This window comes from Doryrhamphus excisus, chromosome 20 (genome assembly GCF_030265055.1).
Source record: "Doryrhamphus excisus isolate RoL2022-K1 chromosome 20, RoL_Dexc_1.0, whole genome shotgun sequence".
Classification (NCBI taxonomy): Eukaryota; Metazoa; Chordata; class Actinopteri; order Syngnathiformes; family Syngnathidae; genus Doryrhamphus; species Doryrhamphus excisus.
In genome coordinates this window covers 6,684,761-6,704,951 of record NC_080485.1, presented here as the reverse complement: position 1 = coordinate 6,704,951, position 20,191 = coordinate 6,684,761, and the positions used below count along the sequence as shown (strand labels likewise).

Sequence of the window (20,191 nt, the reverse complement as noted above, 5' to 3'; positions counted from 1 at the left end):
CGCCAATTAACCTAGCATGTTTTTGGAATGTGGGAGGAAACCGGAGTACCCGGAGAAAACCCACGCATGCACGGGGAGAACATGCAAACTCCACACAGAGATGGCCGAGGGTGGAATTGAACCCTGGTCTCCTAGCTGTGAGGTCTGTGCGCTAACCACTCGACCGCCGTGCCGCCCAGCAACTAAATGAATAGACCAATTAATAGACAAAGTGACACATTGTTGTCTTTTAGTAGATCTTTCCATGTTATGATATGAGGGGCTTTGTGGAGCCAGGAACGCTCTTGGGAAGGAGTCAGCGTTTTTAGCACCTGCTGAGATCACTCTCACCATGGGAGGCTGAGTTTGGCTTCATGTATCACGACTACAAGAGTGGCTCCTTTCGTCCTCAATGGCTTTTTACTGCTGATTTTACTCACACGGTCTGCCAAATGACACGGCCTCCCGCAGACTTACACAGAGTGGTATTTCTTACTGAGGCCATCACTTAAATCACTCATTGCTCAACTTCTGTTTCACACTCATGTTCTGCTTCTGGATGCTCCGACCTCTTCTATTATTATTATCTCTCATGTCCACAAAGGTTTACTATATATATATATATATATATATATATATATATATATATATATATATATATATATATATATATATATATATATATATATATATATATATATATATATATATATATATATATATATAATTTTTTTTTGCTGGTGGTTGCAGTTGGCATAGCGACAAGATGCCGCACTGACTTTTTTTTCAGCGTATAATGAATTCAGGCTGCACGGTGAAGAGTGGTTAGCGCGCAGGCCTCACAGCTAGGAGACCAGGGTTCAATTCCACCCTCGGCCATCTCTGTTTGGAGTTTGCATGTTCTCCCCGTGCATGCGTGGGTTTTCTCCGGGTACTCCGGTTTCCTCCCACATTCCAAAAACATGCTAGGTTAATTGGTGACTCCAAATTGTCCATAGGTATGAATGTGAGTGTGAATGGTTGTTTGTCTATATGTGCCCTGTGATTGGCTGGCCACTAGTCCAGGGTGTACCCCGCCTCTCGCCCGAAGACAGCTGGGATAGGCTCCAGCACCGCCGTGACCCTCAAGAGGACAAGTGGTAGAAAATGAATTAATGAATGTTGCCTCTTTTGCACGGGAGACGAGTGGTTAGCACGCAGGCCTCACAGCAAGGCGACTCGAGTTCAATTCCACCCTTGGCCATCTCTGTGTGGAGTTTGCATGTTCTCCCCGTGCATGCGTGGGTTTTCTCCGGGTACTCCGGTTTCCTCCCACATTCCAAAAACATGCTAGGTTAATTGGTGACTCCAAATTGTCCATAGGTATGAATGTGAGTGTGAATGGTTGTTCGTCTATATGTGCCCTGTGATTGGCTGGTGACCAGTCCAGGGTGTACCCCATCTCCTGCCCGAAGACTGCTAGGATAGGCTCCAGCACCCCTGTGAACCTCGTGAGTATAAGCGGTAGAAAATGAATGAATGAATAATAATAATAACTCAATACACTTATGTCTGCATCGTATAGATTCACTAATCTTATATTGTGACTTTTTCAATTCCTTACAGTCAATTATTTCCACATCTGGCCTGTACTCTTGTTTAAACCCGAGCCCACTTTGTCACCTCTCATTTGTACATAAGTCAGGCTTAGTGCCCCCCCATGTATAATTCAGTATTTTAGTGTGTATCTATTTGCATGCTGATTAATAAATGAATGAATGCATGCATGAAGTTTGACGTGGGAGACATTTCCTGTAGGATAGGATGTCACACAATCACGCAATTAGGGAGGTAGTAAGTGAGCTGCCTGGTCCATGCTCAGTAGAGTCCCTGACTTATATGAGAACCTATATGAGGAACACGCACACATACAGTACAGCCTCCAAAAATAGGCTGGCTATCTCCATTGTGCTTGCACGGGAGCATGTGTACACAAGTGTGTGTTTGTGTATGCGTTTCTCAACCTTTTTTTTTTTTCTCTCCCGCTGTGCCAGTCTGCCGCCTGTCTCATTCTGGAGCGGACGCTATCTAATAACGAGCATCAAGACAAAGACACAAATGACATGTCAAACTATAACATGATTCAGAACACCGATTAGGTTTCGTGTCTCCATTTAAAATGTGATGGCTGACTAAGAAGAGCTCTGCTACCTACCACATGGTTCATGACCCATTTCTATTTTTATTCCTCCTACTACCCAAGTCTTTGTTATGTGGACCGCAACAAAGGTTTGAAGGTGCACTGTGGATTAAACCAGTGATTTTCAACCACTGTGCCGCGGCACACTAGTGTACCTTGAGAAACCGTCAGGTGTGCCGTGAGGAATTATCCAATATCACTTTTTATAATTAACATTTATTAATCATCATTTGGCAGCACGGCGTTCGAGTGGTTAGCGCGCAGACCTCACAGCTAGGAGACCAGGGTTCAATTCCACCCTCGGCCATATCTGTGTGGATTTTGCATGTTCTCCCCGTGCATGCGTGGGTTTTCTCCGGGTACTCCGGTTTCCTCCCACATTCCAAAAAAAAGGTATGAATGTGAGTGTGAATGGTTGTTTGTCTATATGTGGGTGTACCCCGCCTCTCGCCCGAAGACAGCTGGGATAGGCTCCAGCACCCCCCGCGACCCTCGTGAGGAAAAAGCGGTAGAAAATGAATTAATAATCATCATTTGCAAATATTATGTCAATAACCATTATGTCAATAGTATACATGGACCCAAATATTCCAATTGCATTTGGTTTATTTGCTCAAACGGAAAGAATTGAACAGGGATGGAATATTCCTTTAACCAATCCGATTGAGGTATCTTGTGCCCGCTCAAACGGAAAGTTGTCAGACTGCGTTCTTCTTTGTGGTGTTTTTCTTCTTCTGTTGTTTATTGGCGGTTGGCAAGCAGCTTTCGTGTGCATTACCGCCATCTGTGGAACAGAATCTAAACCCTTCTATTCTTTATTCACAAGTGCAGTTTTAATAAAAACGAAAATATATATCTATATAAAACATGTCCTGAGTTTAATTATAAAATATTAGCAAGATTGAATTTGATCTTTTCCTGTTTAAATTTATCCCGGGTGCGTTCTTTCAGCGCATGCTCAGATATGACGTAACACGCAGATCCAGACGTTCTTAGCTTTTAAAAATGGAGGCCAGCAATCGGCACTGGACTAAGCAAAGTTTGTTTTTGATTCAAACTAAATTTCAAGACTGGACAGACGAAAAACTGGCAATACGGAGTTATTCCAACAAGTGAAAGAAAAACTTGGGGAAGCCGGTATCACGTGATGTTGATGTTTACGTTTTACTGGGCATGCCCTATTGACTATTCTGGTTGATTTTCACGGCGCATGTAGACAAGAGATTGGAATATTCCTTTCCATGGATACCATTGTTTCCCGAAAGGTCATTCGGAAAGAGAAAAAGTGGTCATGTAAAAACGTGGCTACTGTGGAGTGTCTGTGGTGTAAAGACTGGCAGAGCAATGTAATATTGGTCCGTGTGGCAACACCTACCTTGTTCCTCCGATAGACTTATTGATGCACGTGTGAGGTCGTGGTGACATTTTGGAACATTTTTGGTTAGAGATTTTTCCAATGTAAAAAACGTGCCGTGGCTCAAAAACAGTTGAAAAACACTGGAAAATTAAACAATAGTCGATGGCGTCCATCTGAGTTAAAAGGTACAAAATGAGCACACCACATCCAACAATAATCCGACCATTGAAAAGAAGTGAAGTGGAAGTAGCGCAGTGACAAATATGTTAAGCACATCCTCTTTTGTATATTTTGCCTGTAATTTGAGTGGTTTTGCTCCTTCCAAAATCATCTAAATTGTCCAAAACAGGAAGAGAGCGAGACGATTACAAATAATATTAAATAAAATGCTACATACAATACATTCAGGAGTATTAGCATATGAGCTCTTCACAGAGAGAGCAATTTGATATTAAGTGCATCCCATTGTGTGTAAAGATTTGCTGCTGCAGGGGGGGCATATTTTCATGTTTCATACATGAGCTCATTAACGGCGCTCAGATTGCCTCCGCCTTCATCCTGACGCTCCGACTTAACGCTCAGCCAACCTGTGTCTACATCCTCAGGCACAGCTCAAAGCTGGCAGGAAGCTATACAGGAAGCAACACAAGATAGCAGTCCGGCTTCAAGCCCTGCAGAAAGACTGGCACGATATAAGAGCACATATGCACTGATAAAAAAAAAAAAAAAAAAAAAAAATTTCCCATACCCTCAAGTCTTGTCAAGTTTGATTCCCTGTTAGGGTAGAGATCTTTTCTCGCGTATGTGCTCGTCTTTCTTGAGGGAGAAATTCACCATTCTGAAACAATGGCCTCGCCTACTGTGATGATTATTGCTTCCTAATTATATGAATAGTATAGTTAATGGCAATCACTTTTAATGAAATTAGAGTTCTGATTTGTTGCTAGGATACCCCTTCACTATTGTCGAGCACATTAAATACAAGTATAACATGCTTTTTTTTCTTCCTGTGTTTTCTCCATGCAGAAAGCCAGTTGAAAGAAAACACTGCAAAGTATATTGAGCTATTGGAGGATAGATTACACAGGTAAGTGTTTTAATGTTTTTTTTAATGTTATATGACACATTGGGTTACATTGTGGTTCTGTTTGTGAAAGGGGTTTAAAACAGAACAACCTCCCCCCACGGACTCACCTCCATTGTCCTCTCCGCAATTGTAATCACCTCATGCTCTCACACCTTCTTCTCATGCAATTTGTTTCCCAAAGCCTTTCTCGCTTTTTCTCTCCATTTCGCACATGAGCTTCAACTCTTCTTTACACATATTAGCTTTACTTTCAGGTTTTATCCAGCAGTTATGGACACTAGAATATTTAACTCATGGATATTTCATTCATGGGGTTGAGTGGTTAGCGCGCAGACCTCACAGCTAGGAGACCAGGGTTCAATTCCACCCTCGGCCATCTCTGTGTGGAGTTTGCATGTTCTCCCCGTGCATGCCTGGGTTTTCTCCGGGTACTCCGGTTTCCTCCCACATTCCAAAAACATGCTAGGTTAATTGGTGACTCCAAATTGTCCATAGGTATGAATGTGAGTGTGAATGGTTGTTTGTCTATATGTGCCCTGTGATTGGCTGGCGACCAGTCCAGGGTGTACCCCGCCTCTCACCCGAAGACAGCTGGGATAGGCTCCAGCACCCCCAGTGACGCTTGTGAGGAAAAGCGGTAGAAAATGAATGAATGAATGAACAACACAATACAGTGTTCTATTGGTATTCAGCACTCACTTTACTTTCCATGTTCATTTCTATCCATGTAATTTGATAGATATGGATCTTTCGAGGCTGCTATAGCTACATACCAAATGTAAGCTATACAGCCTCGGGCAAAGTCCACTTGCTGCCTCGTACTCCTGTGTGGCACAGAGCAGCCACACACGTGCATCCATCATTCTCTGTTAATGTTATCAGACTGCTTTAATGTACATTACTGGTGATGGAGTGCTGCGGTGACAAGAGGTGAGGAGACGAGGGGGGGGTAGTGTGCACAAGATTAGCGCTGGTGAGATGTCTAGTCCCCGGTTTTGAGAAAAGCAATTATCTATTTCCTGCTAACAACTTGAACCGGATGTTCGAGCTGCACAGATGTTGTAAATGTGTCACTAGGACAAAAAACATTTTGTTCACACGAGCAGTGTGGTTATTTCATACATTATGTTCACTCAGAAAAAAAGGCTTTTCTTTTATTTAGCTGCTTTTTTTTGGGTGGGTGCCATTTATCAATTCTGTGGTATATAATGCAAATGACATACAAATACAGAAGCTAATAAAAGCGTGCTCTTTGAGTTCAAGCTGAGGACGCTCTGCGAGCATCCGAGCCGCATCTGTCAAGTGTGAATTGTGTATGCTCAGATGGCTGCTTTAAAAAAAAAACATCCCCAGAAATCAAAGCGCCAACCTCACAAAGAGGTTCACTGCACCGTGTCTCATCCATCACACTCCCTCCGATCGTCCCCTCCTTGGTTCTCACCATGTTATTAGCACCTCTGCTCAGCCGGTCCGATGCGAGATGTTGACACAAATAAGATGAAGAAAACTCTCCTTCCTTACTCATTTGCTGATAGAAGGCTGTTTTTGGATTCTGGAAAATGAGAGGATGCTCTTGGGAGAAATATTTCTTGTTTATTCATTCTCACCTTCTTTATCAAAAAATGCTGGCACTTGCAAGACGGCTCTAATGTGGGTTATTTTGCAGCCGTGATTGATAAGAAAAGCTGTTGTGAACAATAGACAAGCAGATACGACTGAATGGCCTCCTCGATCAAGAAGAATCAGCCATAAATCCTTGGATTGATCATTGATCGGTTGACAGTGCATCGGTAGAGCATGTGATAGGCTCCAGCACCCCCCGCGACCCTCGTGAGGAAAAGCGGTAGAAAATTAATGAATATTTAATTCATGGATTTGAAACTCCGCTCGGCCATCTCTGTGTGGAGTTTGCATGTTCTCCCCGTGCGTGCGTGGGTTTTCTCCGGGTACTCAGGTTTCCTCCCACATTCCAACATGCTAGGTTAATTGGCGACTCCAAATTTTCCATACGTATGAATGTGAATGTGTGAGTGTGAATGGTTGTTTGTCTATATGTGCCCTGTGATTGGCTGGCGGCCAGTCCAGGTTGTACCCCGCCTCTTGCCTGAAGACAGCTGGGATAGGCTCCAGCACCCCTCGCGATGCTTGTGAATTTTGTTTTAACTTGCCCCGGGTCATCGGTACATCGTTATTGTCGAGCCCTGAGTTTTGGAAAACACGACAAAAGCCAAACCATTTGGAAGCTATGCATAGCAGGTCCTAAGTACTCCGGTTGCAAACAATGCTTCCATAATCCATGTTATGGCACAACTATTCCACTTATAAAAAACCCTCCAAAAACCGCCAACAGTGCTCCATTTAAGTAATGTGACCTGCATATTAACCAAGCTACATTGACTTTATTAATACTAACTAACTGAGGTTCCACTGAGACATTTCAGTGCTCAGACAACAATCCCTATTCACATAGAGGTGCAAAAAAACACTGCAAGGCATTGTAATTTGCATATCATTCCACACACACCGACTTCATCTCTTCCGGGTCTTATCCAAAATCACATTTTTAATACTGTACTTATCGTATATTCAAATTTTAGCTACAGGGGTAAAGTGTCTCCTCTGAGCAAATACTGTATACACTCGACTGAAGAAGCATTATCAAGCTCATGATCTTGAGTGGCAAACATGCAACAACAGCTCTGAGCTCTGCCACTCATGAATGAGTGTGACATTTCAGTGTCAAGACCGGAATGATAATGCTCGTATTTTTAGTTCAACTAAAATTCCCAACGTTTCAGACTTGTGTATATGTTTAAAACCTTGTACTCTTCTTCTACACGATGTGGTAGTGCCGTATCATGAGATTGTCCATTTTTATGCTATATCATCCTAAATCTCATGTATCTAAACTGGAATAAGGAAGAAATTGGAAGCATTGTTTTGTTTTAATGGGAGCTAAAGACCTACTTCACTTGACGGACAACTGTTTGATACACCAAGTACAGTTTGACGCCGGATTCGCCAATGGGTGTGTCAACAGATCTCGTCTCACAAGATGAAAAACGTTACGAGATTTATCGTTCAGGAAAAACCTCTCTCGAGATAGGAAATGTAATTAATCACATGCTAATTGAAAATGAATTCTCTATATGTCGCCATCTGTATGTGTTGTCTGTTTTCCTAGTCTTTCACCTCCAAACAGGCAGCAAGAGGATTTAGTCTGGGAATTGGTTCAGCACCTAAATGCTTCATAGAATGGTTTGCAGCATTGAGAGCCAGAGTGAGACCTCTTGTCAGATACAATCGCTTTGTCTTTGTTTGTGTGGGGAGACGGGACAGCTAGCATTGTGTTCACAGAATGTGCAGTTTAATAAATTGGCAACGAAATGCTGCTCTTTAATAGTTGAAAAGGCAGAATTTCCAAAATGCTGCAAATGTTTTACAGACCGTATGAATTGCCTATGAAACAATACATGTCACAAACGGAAATTCCATTGACGGACAACTGTTTGGTAAACCAAGTACAGTTTGACCCCGGATTCTCCAATGGGTGTGTCAACAGATCTCGTCTCACAAGATGAAAAACGTTACGAGATTTATCGTTCAGGAAAAACGTCTCTCGAGATAGGAAATGTAGTTAATCACATGCTAATTGAAAATTTATTTGCTAATTTTGCCAGTCTCTATATGTTGCCATCTGCATGCTTTGTCTATTTTCCTAGTCTTTCACCTCCAAACAGGCAGGAAGAGGATTCACTGCTGGCATTGTTTCAGCACCTAAATGCTTCATAGAATGGTTTGCGGCATTGAGAGCCAGAGTGAGACCTCTTGTCAGATACAATCGTTTAGTCTGTGTTTGTGTGGGGAGACGGGACAGCTAGCATTGTGTTCACAGAATGTGCAGTTTAATAAATTGGCAACAAAATGCTGCTCTTTAATAGTTGAAAAGATAGAATTTCCAAAATGCTGCAAATGTTTTACAGATCGTATGAATTGCCTATGAGACAATACATGTCACAAACGGAAATTCCATACCCCGGATTCTCCAATGGGCGTGTCAACAGATCTCGTCTCAAAAGATGAAAAACGTTACGAGATTTATTGCTCAGGAAAAACCTCTCTCGAGATAGGAAATGCAGTTAATCACATGCTAATTGAAAATTAATTTGCTAATTTTGCCAGTCTCTATATGTCACCATCTGCATGCGTTGTCTGTTTTCCTAGTCTTTCACCTCCAAACAGGCAGGAAGAGGATTCACTGTGGGCATTGGTTCAGCACCTAAATGCTTCATAGAATGGTTTGCGGCATTGAGAGCCGCAGTGAGACCTCTTGTCAGATATAATTGTTTAGTCTTTGTTTGTGTGGGGAGACGGGACAGCTAGCATTGTGTTCACAGAATGTGCAGTTTAATAAATCGGCCATGGAATGCTGGTCATCTGTAAAACCTTGCTTTATAATGCTTTATAAGACTAGACCCACACAAACTAATAAACACGTCTAAAAACCTCAGGTAGGGTTTAACAAGAAGATACTGATGTTTGGGTTGGTCACCTGTCCAGACACAGTCTCAAGTTCTTGTTTTTTAATGCACAAGTTTAGACACATGCAATCCAGAACATGATATGTAAATGTCACAAAAAAGTGGGCTAATAAATTGACAATAAAAGCACAAATACTGCGGATTTCAGAAAATAACAGATGGAATGATACAGCACTGTACAAGAAGCAATGAAGTCTGTAAAATTAAATAATTTAAAAAAAATCCCAATATTGTTAACTATGATATATAATGATGGTAATAATGATAAAGATTATAATAATGATAATAATGATAATAACAATAATAATATTACAATGATAATAATAGGGGAAAACAAGACAGTGGCATGAACATGATTATATTGCAAAAAGAGGTAGACATTTATAAGCTTTTGCTTCAGCCTACTCCTTTTGGGCTTGTGATCAGATAGCTGAATACAGATGTAAATGATGGAAAGTTATATTTTTATTGGTGTGGGAGATGCACTGTGGTGTTTCGCGTATTTGCCCAAATAAATATAATTTAAAAAAAAATACTGCTCTTTAATAGTTGAAAAGACAGAATTTCCAAAATGCTGCAAATGTTTTACAGACCATATGAATTGCCTATGAGACGATACATGTCACAAACGGAAATTCCACAACTTTACAGATTGAAAGATGACATATTAAAGGAAATATTGCAGCATTATATTTATCATAACATGAGGATAAGCGGCATAGAAAACAGATGGATGGATTAGTGGCTTATTTGCCCTTAAAAAATGTACAATAACATATTTCAGCATCAGTCGTCCTGTTCTCGTGGACCCACGGGGGTTTTGTTTTGATTTGGTGTGGTCTTTGTTGAGGTTGGCGCTGGAACCAACTCCTGGTTCAGGAGGAGGCTGCGAAATCTGAGTGTGTCGGCTAAGAGGAGAAGAATGCAGATAACCTGTACTGAAATTGAGATTATGGAGTGGTTTATGAAAAGAAACTATTGCACTCCACTGGGATCCAATATCATGTTAAAAGACCCTGAAATAAGGAGGATTTGGCCCCTTTAAAAATGCTTCTGTGTATGAAATGGACTCTATTGCCTCCTTTTTGTATGCAAAATGCTACTGAGCCTGACTTCAAGAATGAAGTTGCCATATACCTTTACTCTGTAGGGAGGTCTTGTCCTGGTGCCAGCAGGACCAGACCACATCGTCTCCTTTCAATCGTTAAGTCATAATCTTTCTTCTGCAGAAAGCACGATGCAGAGAGGAGAAAGTGCAGTCCTGTCAGTCAGCAAGTCCCACAAGGCGGGTTGAAAAAGTAGAAGGGGGGTGTGCCTGCATGCTGCTCCATCTTATTATTGGGCAAGCAACAAAAGCAGCACCCCCACACTTGTCGCTGTTACACGGCTGAAAGCAATTAACCCCTGGCTAAGGAGTTCATACAGAGGAACCCCAGGATGCCTTCATCATAGGGTTGCTTGTGTGTCTGGATATTTAGCAAACTTCATCTTACAAGCAGCAGTCGTCTTTAATGAATTGCGGCCATTATTGAACGGGACACTTTGTGATAGATGTGGCCAACTTTGACATTTTTTTTTAGCTATTTTTTAATGAAATCCTCACAGTGAATTTTTTGTGTGTGCGCCCCTTTGTATGTGTGTACATCTTCACTTTAGAGGAGGAAAATAACAATGGCATGGCTCAATGGGTGCATCCCGCTTTAACAGAATTTAGAAGCAGCAGCAGTGCAGAGTGCAAGACTGCTGGGATGAGCAGTTTTTCTATCACCTGTGTGCCAAAATGAAGGTTAGAGGAGGGCTGATGGACAGGCACTGCCAGGGCAGAGAGGCTGGCAACCTTTTTCAGGCATGGAATTCAATTTTTAGAGGCTTCATTACTGCTGAAGATCATGGAATAGACTTAGATATTTCACAATAGAGTATAGATTTCGTCTTATCATTTTTCAGGTAATGAAAATAACACACATGATGACAATAAAACGGGCGGCACGGCGGTCAAGTGGTTAGCGCACAGATCTCACAGCTAGGAGACAAGGGTTCAATCCCACCCTCGGCCATCTCTGTGTGGAGTTTGCATGTTCTCCCCGTGCATGCGTGGGTTTTCTCCGGGTACTCCGGTTTCCTCCCACATTCCAAAAACATGCTAGGTTAATTGGCGACTCCAAATTGTCCATAGGTATGAATGTGAGTGTGAATGGTTGTTTGTCTATATGTGCCCTGTGATTGGCTGGTGACCAGTCCAGGGTGTACCCCTGCGACCCTCGTGAGGAAAAAGCGGTATGAACCCAAACAGTACACAAACTAATCTTTACAGACAAAGCCATCTAAATCAACTGGTGGGTCACAACCTAAAAGTGGGACGTGGAGCCATATTCAGTGGGTTTTGCCTGGGAAATTAAAAGAAATATATTTAATATAAGAATGCACGGCAGTGAAGTGGTTAGCGTGCAGACCTCACAGCTAGGAGACCAGGGTTCAATTCCACCCTCTGTGTGGAGTTTGCATGTTCTCCCCGTGCATGCGTGGGTTTTCTCCCGGTACTCCGGTTTCCTCCCACATTCCAAAAACATGCTAGGTTAATTGGCGACTCCAAATTGTCCATAGGTATGAATGTGAGTGTGAATGGTTGTTTGTCTATATGTGCCCTGTGATTGGCTGGCGACCAGTCCAGGGTGTACCCCGCCTCTTGCCCGAAGACAGCTGGGATAGGCTCCAGCACCCCCACGACCCTTGTGAGGAAAAAGCGGTAGAAAATGAATGAATGAATGACAATAAAACACTTGAAGAATACAGCATTGTTCCACTGGTCTCAAGACGAAAGTGACACAGAATGACAATGAAAGAGAGGGAGAGACTGACAAAGTGTGTGATGAAGGAATTATGAGGCTGTCTAATTTCGACAAAATGCAGGAGGAGGAAGATAGCTCTAAATGACGTTTCCAGTAGGCTACTTATATTCTTTTTATTCTTTATATTTATCTGTTTTTTTTTCACTATATTTTATTCATATTGCATTTTATTTTATTCAAGAGTGCGTCTTGAATCCACAAGCAATTTCCCTTGTGGATCAACAACATCTAAGCCCCGCTTCCCACAACTTTGAGACCACCGTGTTAAAGTTTTGTGCTTGTCCCCCCCCCCAAGACTTAAATCATATTGTGAATTATAATACCTACATTTTTATCAATCTGACTTTGACTGTTTGTGACAGCGGTAGAAATAGAAAGGGGCCCACAGAAATGGAGGACATTTCAACCGTCAAGATGTTGTGTGGCATCACCGTGTCACATCTTTCTTCCCCACATCTTGTCATCTTTCATTTCTTTCCACTACATGATGGAATGCTAGAACGCTGCTTGTTTTTCATGGGTAGAGCCAAAACACTTCATTTTGACTGTGACATTTGTCTCTGTTTCTTTTTGCAAAGGATTAACAACTTTAAAGGAACGAGGTCAATACATTTGGTTGCCAAAATGTCATCTGGCACAACACGTATTTGGAAATAATGTATTACCTAAAGGTCATTGAAAGACATAGGGCAATAAAAATTGCTCATAAAGGTCAAATGTTTCTTTTGAAAGCTTGATGCAATCATCTTCTGAGCAATACATCATCACAATGACAACATTGGATTGATTTTACATGAGATCACGTGACAGAAATATTCTGGAGGAGAGAGAAGTTACACAATATGATGTTTATTAAATTAAATGTATTATATTTCCTGCTGCTGCGGCCTCTCCACCCACAAAGGAAACAACAGCAGTTGATCAATGACTGTGTTGCTCATTGCAGTGTCCTTTTACACGTGATGTCACAGGGTCAGGGAAGGGATTGGAACTCAGCAGTAGTTAAACGGAAACATTCTCCTTGTCCTCACATTGAACTGTCTGCTCTCTGAGCGGATGAGAGGGAACCCATCATGAGGATATTTGCTGTCATCACTTTGTTACAGCCTTTAAATATTAATTGACTGGGCTTTTTTTTAAAGAATTGATAGTCACATGCTGTTGTGTCATTATAAATACACAACCTGTGTATTTATGCAATACTGTGCAAAAATTTCACTAATTCAGGTATGTTCATGCTAGGTTAATTGGCGACTCCAAATTGTCCATAGGTATGAATGTGAGTGTGAATGGTTGTTTGTCTATATGTGCCCTGTGATTGGCTGGTGACCAGTCCAGGGTGTACCTCACCTCTCGCCCGAAGACAGCTGGGATGGAAAAGTGGTATAGAAAATGGATGGATGGATTTCAACCTACCTTTTGTTCTCCTAATTATCATATAAGTCCCATAATATGTGGACTTTGTTCTCATAACTTTATGAGATCCTAATTATTCAAAATATTTTGTTGTTTTGTTTGTTTTTCATGTTATCATGAAACCTGCATCTTGTCTTCATGTATTTATGGTAATGGTAATGGTTTTATTTCATTTGAACATGCATCAGATTACAATTGAGTGCATCCCATAATCAGTTCACAGTTCCACATGTCCAAAAGGAGTAGGAAGAAGCAAAGCTTATTAAATCCTACCCCCTCCATCTGGTACTTTTACAATCAGTAACTGTTACATTTGTTCACTTCCTGCTTTCCTAATATAGATTAAGGTTTTTATTTTATTTTTGTCACATACCGAAGTACGAGGTGATATGACCATATGATATACCATATATAAATATTTGTGATTTTAGAAATAAGGAGTTCGTATGTGGGCTGCACGGCAGTCGAGTGGTTAGCGCGTACCTCACAGCTAAGAAGGGTGAGTTCAAGCTCACCCTTGGCCATCTCTGTGTGGAGTTTGCATGTTCTCCCCGTGCATGCCTGGGTTTTCTCCGGGTACTCCGGTTTCCTCCCACATTCCAAAAACATGCTAGGTTAATTGGTGACTCCAAATTGTCCATAGGTATGAATGTGAGTGTGAATGGTTGTTTGTCTATATGTGCCCTGTGATTGGCTGGCAACCAGTCCAGGGTGTACCCCGCATCTTGCCCAAAGTCAGCTGAGATAGGCTCCAGCACCTCCCGCGACCCTCGTGAGGATAAGTGGTAGAAAAAGAATGAGTTAGTATGTTCTCTATCGGCGGCATTATGAATTATCCTTACTGACCTTTTTTGCAGTACGTTTAGTGAGTGAAGATTGTTTATAGTTATTACCCCATATTTCCACACAATAAGTAAGATATAGTAGAACCAGAGAGCAATAAAGAGTGTGGAGTGATTTCTGATTGATAATTTATATTCTCATATCTTATTTTGTATTTCCATCTGATGTTAGCTGTAGCTGTCCGGGCTTAGAGCGGATTTGTGAAGCTGACCTGGAGGCATGTCACCTGTTCTTACGAGGCCTGCAGCTGCGAACATCCAGCTGCAATGCGGCGGACGTCGACGACCAGCCCGCCACGGCTGGGTGTTCTTCAAATCAAGTGTGCACCAAAGAGGACGAAGACAGCGCCATGTTGACTGCTTTAGGAGGCTGCTGGTGTCCTGACGCCAATTTACAGAACTCTGAGTTCACTAAGGTAACGCAACTCCAGATGTCTTGTTAATGACATAGTACGGTATATGTTCTTTATGTAACGCTTAGGCATACATGCTGTGCAACACGTGTAGGATGACATTTACAACTTAAAGATGTGGCGTTCAGGCACTTCACTCATGCTTGCCTCAGAAAGGTCAGATGAGAACATCCTGTTCTTCTGCATGTACCTGTTGTGTCCGTTCTGTCATTTGTTAGCAAAAGACATGCTAATTTTGTACGATCAGCAGTGTCAGAACAACACAGTAAGACAGGGGTCTCAAACTCAATTTACTTGGGGGCCACTGGAGCTAGGGTCTGGGTGAGACTGGGCCGCATCAGGTCCCCCCCCCCCCAAAAAAAACGCATTTATTAAAAACAGAAAAATATACTTTTTCAGTGCTTTGGTTCCGATTTTCTACAAGAAAAACTCTGATAAAACATTCCACTGTTCTCAAATATCTTAATTTTTATTTTTCTGCACAAAATAAGATGAAAAATAAATGAACAAATCAAGAATAAAGAAAATCAATCAATCTGTAATAAATAAATATAATAATAATAATAAAACGGCAAATAATAAAAACTTAAGAAACCACATATAGTTGGTGGGTAGACAAATTATTTTTTTCAGATTAAAATGAACAAAGCATTATTAGAGCCCTGTAGACATGACAAAACACGACTATAGTCACATTTATACTCTTTTTATTTACAACATATTGCGCAACTGCAGGGTCTTGAGACACATGCTAACTCGCAAACTAGAGAGCTAGCGACCTAAACGGTAGCCTCCAAGTTATTTCCTTTAAACTTAAATAGCCAAAAACTTACCACTTCCACACGGATAGGGAGGATAACTATTAACAGTTATTTAACCTTTAACATGAACATTAATCAAACGTAATAATTTTTTCTGGGTACATGATACCACACAGCATCCAAATCCTAACATTAAACTTTCATATCAAGGCGGGGGCCTCAAACTAGTGTCCTGCGGACCACATTTGGCCCGCTGGCCGCATGTTTGAGACCCCTGCAGTAAGATGAGCACTACTCTCATCACGCTTTTCTTTCCAAGGTAGCTCCAAATGACAACAAAACATTTGAGAGCCAAATATTTGGGAACATATTCCTACATTGTACAGATTCTACCGTGTAGTCCATGATCAAATGTGGTTAGTGAGAATGCATGTGGGGGTGTGCACGAGTAATATTTCACCAGTGATTTGAAGTCGGTGCTTCGGGGCAAAGTCCGAATCATTCACTCTTTTCCTCACACTTCCCTCCACCCACGATGTCTGACAGTCTCATCTGAGATAAGAACAAAGTCAACAGCGCCAGCAGCCATAAGAATTTTATATTAAAAAAAAACACACCACTTGCCAGATATTTTTCAGAGAGTCTATATTTTGCTAATCTGCATCCCTGAAACTTTATACTTGCTGTTTTTCAGTAGAGGTTGATATTTAAATGACTTACGTCAGCATTAGGTGCCTAGACTGCATGCATTTCAATGTTTCTTCTCAGACTGGCCCTTCTTCAGAATCTTGCATATGCTTAAACTGATCTGATTAATTCATTAATTTATTGTTTAGAATTCTTAATTCCATCCTTAAAGGAAAACTGTGCTTTTTTTGGAATATTGCCCATCATTACGTGAAACAGGATGACACGTCTTTCGCTTTTCTGTGCATTCTAAAGAGAGAAGTGGGAGTTAGCAATGCAGGTAAATGAACACACCTATTTTGATTATGGTAATGGTAATGGTAATGGTAATGGTAATGGTAATGGTAATGATAATGGTTTTATTTCATTTGAACATGCATCAGATTACAATTGAGTGCATCCCATAATCAGTTCACAGTTCCACATGTCCAAAAGGAGTAGGAAGAAGCAAAGCTTATTAAATCCTACCCCTCCATCTGGTACTTTTACAATCAGTAACTGTTACATTTGTTCACTTCCTGCTTTCCTAATATAGTTCAAGTTTTTTTAAAAATATTTTTTATTTTATTTTTGTCACGTACCAAAGTACGCGGTGATATGAGCATCCAATGACATAATGGGTACCATAGTAAGTGTCAATATAGTGATATGTATAGCACATCATGACTGGTTCAAGACTCTTCATCCTTGTATTTAGCAAACATCAACTGCTTGTATTGTTTCTTGAATTGGCTCATCGTTGTGCATTGTTTGAGGTCCTTACTCAATCCATTCCATAGTTTGATTCCACATACTGAAATGCTATGGCTTTTTAACGTAGTCCTAGCATAGAAGTGTTTCAAATGTAGTTCTTCCCTGAGATCATATTTCTCCTCTCTTGTAGAGAAGTATTGGATGACATTTTTAGCTAATTGCTTATTTTTAGCCTTATGCATTATTTTAGCTGTTTGAAGATTAACTATATCAGCAAAGTTTAAGTATTTGTGATTTTAAAAATAAGGAGTTCGTATGTCCTCGGTAGGCAGCATTATGAATTATCCTTACTGACCTTTTTTGCAGTACATTTAGCGAGTGAAGATTGCTTTTAGAAATTATAAATTCCAAAATTAAATTGGTGTACTCAAAGCAGGAACATGCAGGATAAGAACAAAAAAAAAATCAAATGCCCACCCCTCCTGTATCTCGATGGTCAGGTCGTGTTTCGCCCTCCCATTAGATTACAGCTTGAAAACAGTTCTTTAAATCTACATTTTGCACTGATGTCCAATTTACCTGCCCTGCCTGACTGCATGCATCTATTTTCTGCTTTTTTTCTCTTTTGTTTCTCTCTGCTTTGTTCCTCTCCCAAAGCCTCGCCCCTCCTAACATTTCTCCAAGAAGTAAAAGGTGAGGCTGTGTATAGTTCACTCTTCAGGCTTCTAAGATGGAAAAGTTATGAAGAGGATGTTGTGTGTTATGCATTGACTCTATAGGGGAAATATTCATTTTGTTTGTGATGCTACTTATTGGAACTTAAATGCATCTCCTTTTTCTCCATCCCCTTCCTGACAGTTAATTGCTATTTCTGTGGCTACACCGTGGAAAATCATACAATGTGAATAAAAGAAATCATTTGGTGATGTGACAGCAGAATTACTGTTTTCATGCAATTTTCTGCATCTGTAGCTATAATGAGCTGTTTGTCCACGGCTGTCTCCGACAGCGATGTTGTGTCCTTTATCCAATTTTTACGTGTACACTTGTCCAACATACGAGATGTCATATATCAGATACAATAAGATATCATTAATTCATTCAATCCCAGACATTTTTTCAAAAGCCGCCCTTCTCGGTACTGGCCATTTTTGATGATTTTGACTGATCTTTCAAGACTTATAGAATATTGTGATCTCGGGTTATATAGACATGGTATAGACAAAAAAATGAATGAGACTTAAGTTTGTTTCTATCATTTTCCGTTCTTTAGTAATCAGCAATAGAACAGGTAAGTTTCATTAAGGGAGAAAAGAAAGCTTTTTTTACTGTGTCAAAACTTTCACTTTGACACAAATTAGCCATATATATTTAGCCAAAATATCTAATTAATCCTGCATCATAAACAACACAAATGATGGTTGTTTTACATGAAAGTAACCACTTTTTTTTTTTTTTACAAATATAACACCATGAATTATTTACACTTGGGGCTGCACGGCGGTCGAGTGGTTATCACGCAGACCTCACAGCTCGGAGACCTGAGTTCAATTCCAGCCTCGGCCATCTCTGTATGGAGTTTACCTGTTCTCCCCATGCATGCGTGGGTTTTCTCCGGGTACTCCGGTTTCCTCCCACATTCCAAAAACATGCTAGGTTATTTAGCGACTCCAAATTGTCCATAGGTATGAATGTGAGTGTGAATGGTTGTTTGTCTATATGTGCCCTGTGATTGGCTGGCCACCAGTCCAAGGTGTAACCCGCCTCTTGCCCGTAGACAGCTGGGATAGGCTCCAGCAAAATGAATGAATTATTTACAATTTCCCTTCAGAGCGTAACCTCTTTCATGCAACACGGCAAAACGCCTTCTCATTTCCTGATTGCTGCAGTGCATGTATTTCAATGGGAGAGATGCAGGCCGAGCTCTTATAAAATGCACTTCTGCTGGGGTTTTTTTTCGGTTGGGTTTTTTTGGCTTAAAACTGCACCAAATGTGCTCTCTTCTATTGTAGAGTTGCATCAACACCTCTTTGTGCCTCTCATGAAAAAGACGTTAAATAAATATGTCTTTGGGAGCGCGTGGTTGGGTTGGAAAAAAAGTATAAATACGTCTTTGGTAACGGATGAGTTAAGGAGTGTGGGACACACAAACATTAGCTAAAATATGAACATCACAGTCACATTTTAACAGCACCATGCTGGGGAAACTAGTAAAATAAAAAAAAACAGTGCCAGATTGTTGGCAGAGCTCAGCATGGGTGTGGTGAAGCCTGTTATTTTTTTATTTATGTTTTTTTTTGTGAGTGGAGCAAACAAGTCTATGGGATAATAATAATAATAATAATTATGTTTCATGTTTGGTGGTTAGAAATGGGCTCTGGAGTCATATTACTTCTATGACATTATTAAAAAGTCAGTTGTACTTTATAGGCGAACTTTATGCAAAGTGGTTTTCCTATAATAAACAGGTATGTCTTACTTGGGGAAAGTTTCACAAAACTTATGTTTATTTGAAAACATAACCCCGGTGACTCGTATATGTGTTGCGCAACTTTTTAATTAAAACTTCTAATTGAAACTTTGCTTATACATATACAGCTGGGCATATAGCTTAAAGCCATAAACAATATGATGGTCTGCAACAAAATAATTACCTCACTTTAAATACTAACAAAGGAATCTGCTGTCCAGATGAGCCATTTAGTCTGTTTTTTTTCTCTCGTCACTTTCGGTAATGAATAATTCCAACGTCATTACAAAGCCGCTGTTACTGCTCGCATACTACAGTACGCAGCCGACATAAATTGCATTTTCAATAATTCATGAGCAGGTTTACAGCAGTGTGGCTTATACAAATGTTTCCCTTTTGTTCCAGAAACTGGAGGAGTTTTTGTTCTGCATGGAGGATATTAACCCGCAGGTTGGTAATGCTAATAGCATTCTTTGTGTGCCTGAATGTTATCACTGTAATTAAAGTGTCACTTTTATTAATGTTGGCCTTGCTGAGACGCACACAAACCCATTAGTTTACCTCAACTTAAACGTAAGTTCAATGTAAATGGCATATTTTGATTGTTCAATACGAATATATGAACGAATATATGAACTCTTTATAAACCTTATTACCTTCTTTATAAACATTTATAATATGATTGACATCCAGGACAAGATGTTCATTTTGGTTATTTCTGTCAGAGATGTAGTCATCTAATAATGCAATTACAGCAGGCCCTCGTTTATTGCGGTTGTTTGGTCACCGACTGACAATGTTAAGTGAATTATTTATTTATAAGTCATTTCACCATAGAAAACTTGTTTATTTTTGTCCTGTCCAGTCATGGGGGCAGATGGTATCATTGATCTAAATGCCCTTACATGCTAAACAGA

At 40.5% G+C, this 20,191-nt stretch overlaps 1 protein-coding gene across 7 annotated transcripts in view; it reads left to right on the top strand.

Moving 5' to 3' along the window:
- disc1 (DISC1 scaffold protein) overlaps positions 1-20,191 on the top strand; it is a 70,463-nt gene that overhangs the window by 32,762 nt on the left and 17,510 nt on the right. For 5 of the 7 annotated variants that reach the window (XM_058058850.1, XM_058058851.1, XM_058058849.1 and 2 more), the window contains 3 exons: positions 4,542-4,602; positions 14,423-14,666; positions 19,680-19,724. In XM_058058850.1, the coding sequence (XP_057914833.1) occupies positions 4,542-4,602; positions 14,423-14,666; positions 19,680-19,724 (350 nt within the window). Of the gene's footprint in view, positions 1-4,541; positions 4,603-14,422; positions 14,667-17,461; positions 17,498-19,679; positions 19,725-20,191 lie in introns of all 7 variants that reach the window. The other 2 variants (XR_009120401.1, XM_058058853.1) reach the window with 2 other exon arrangements.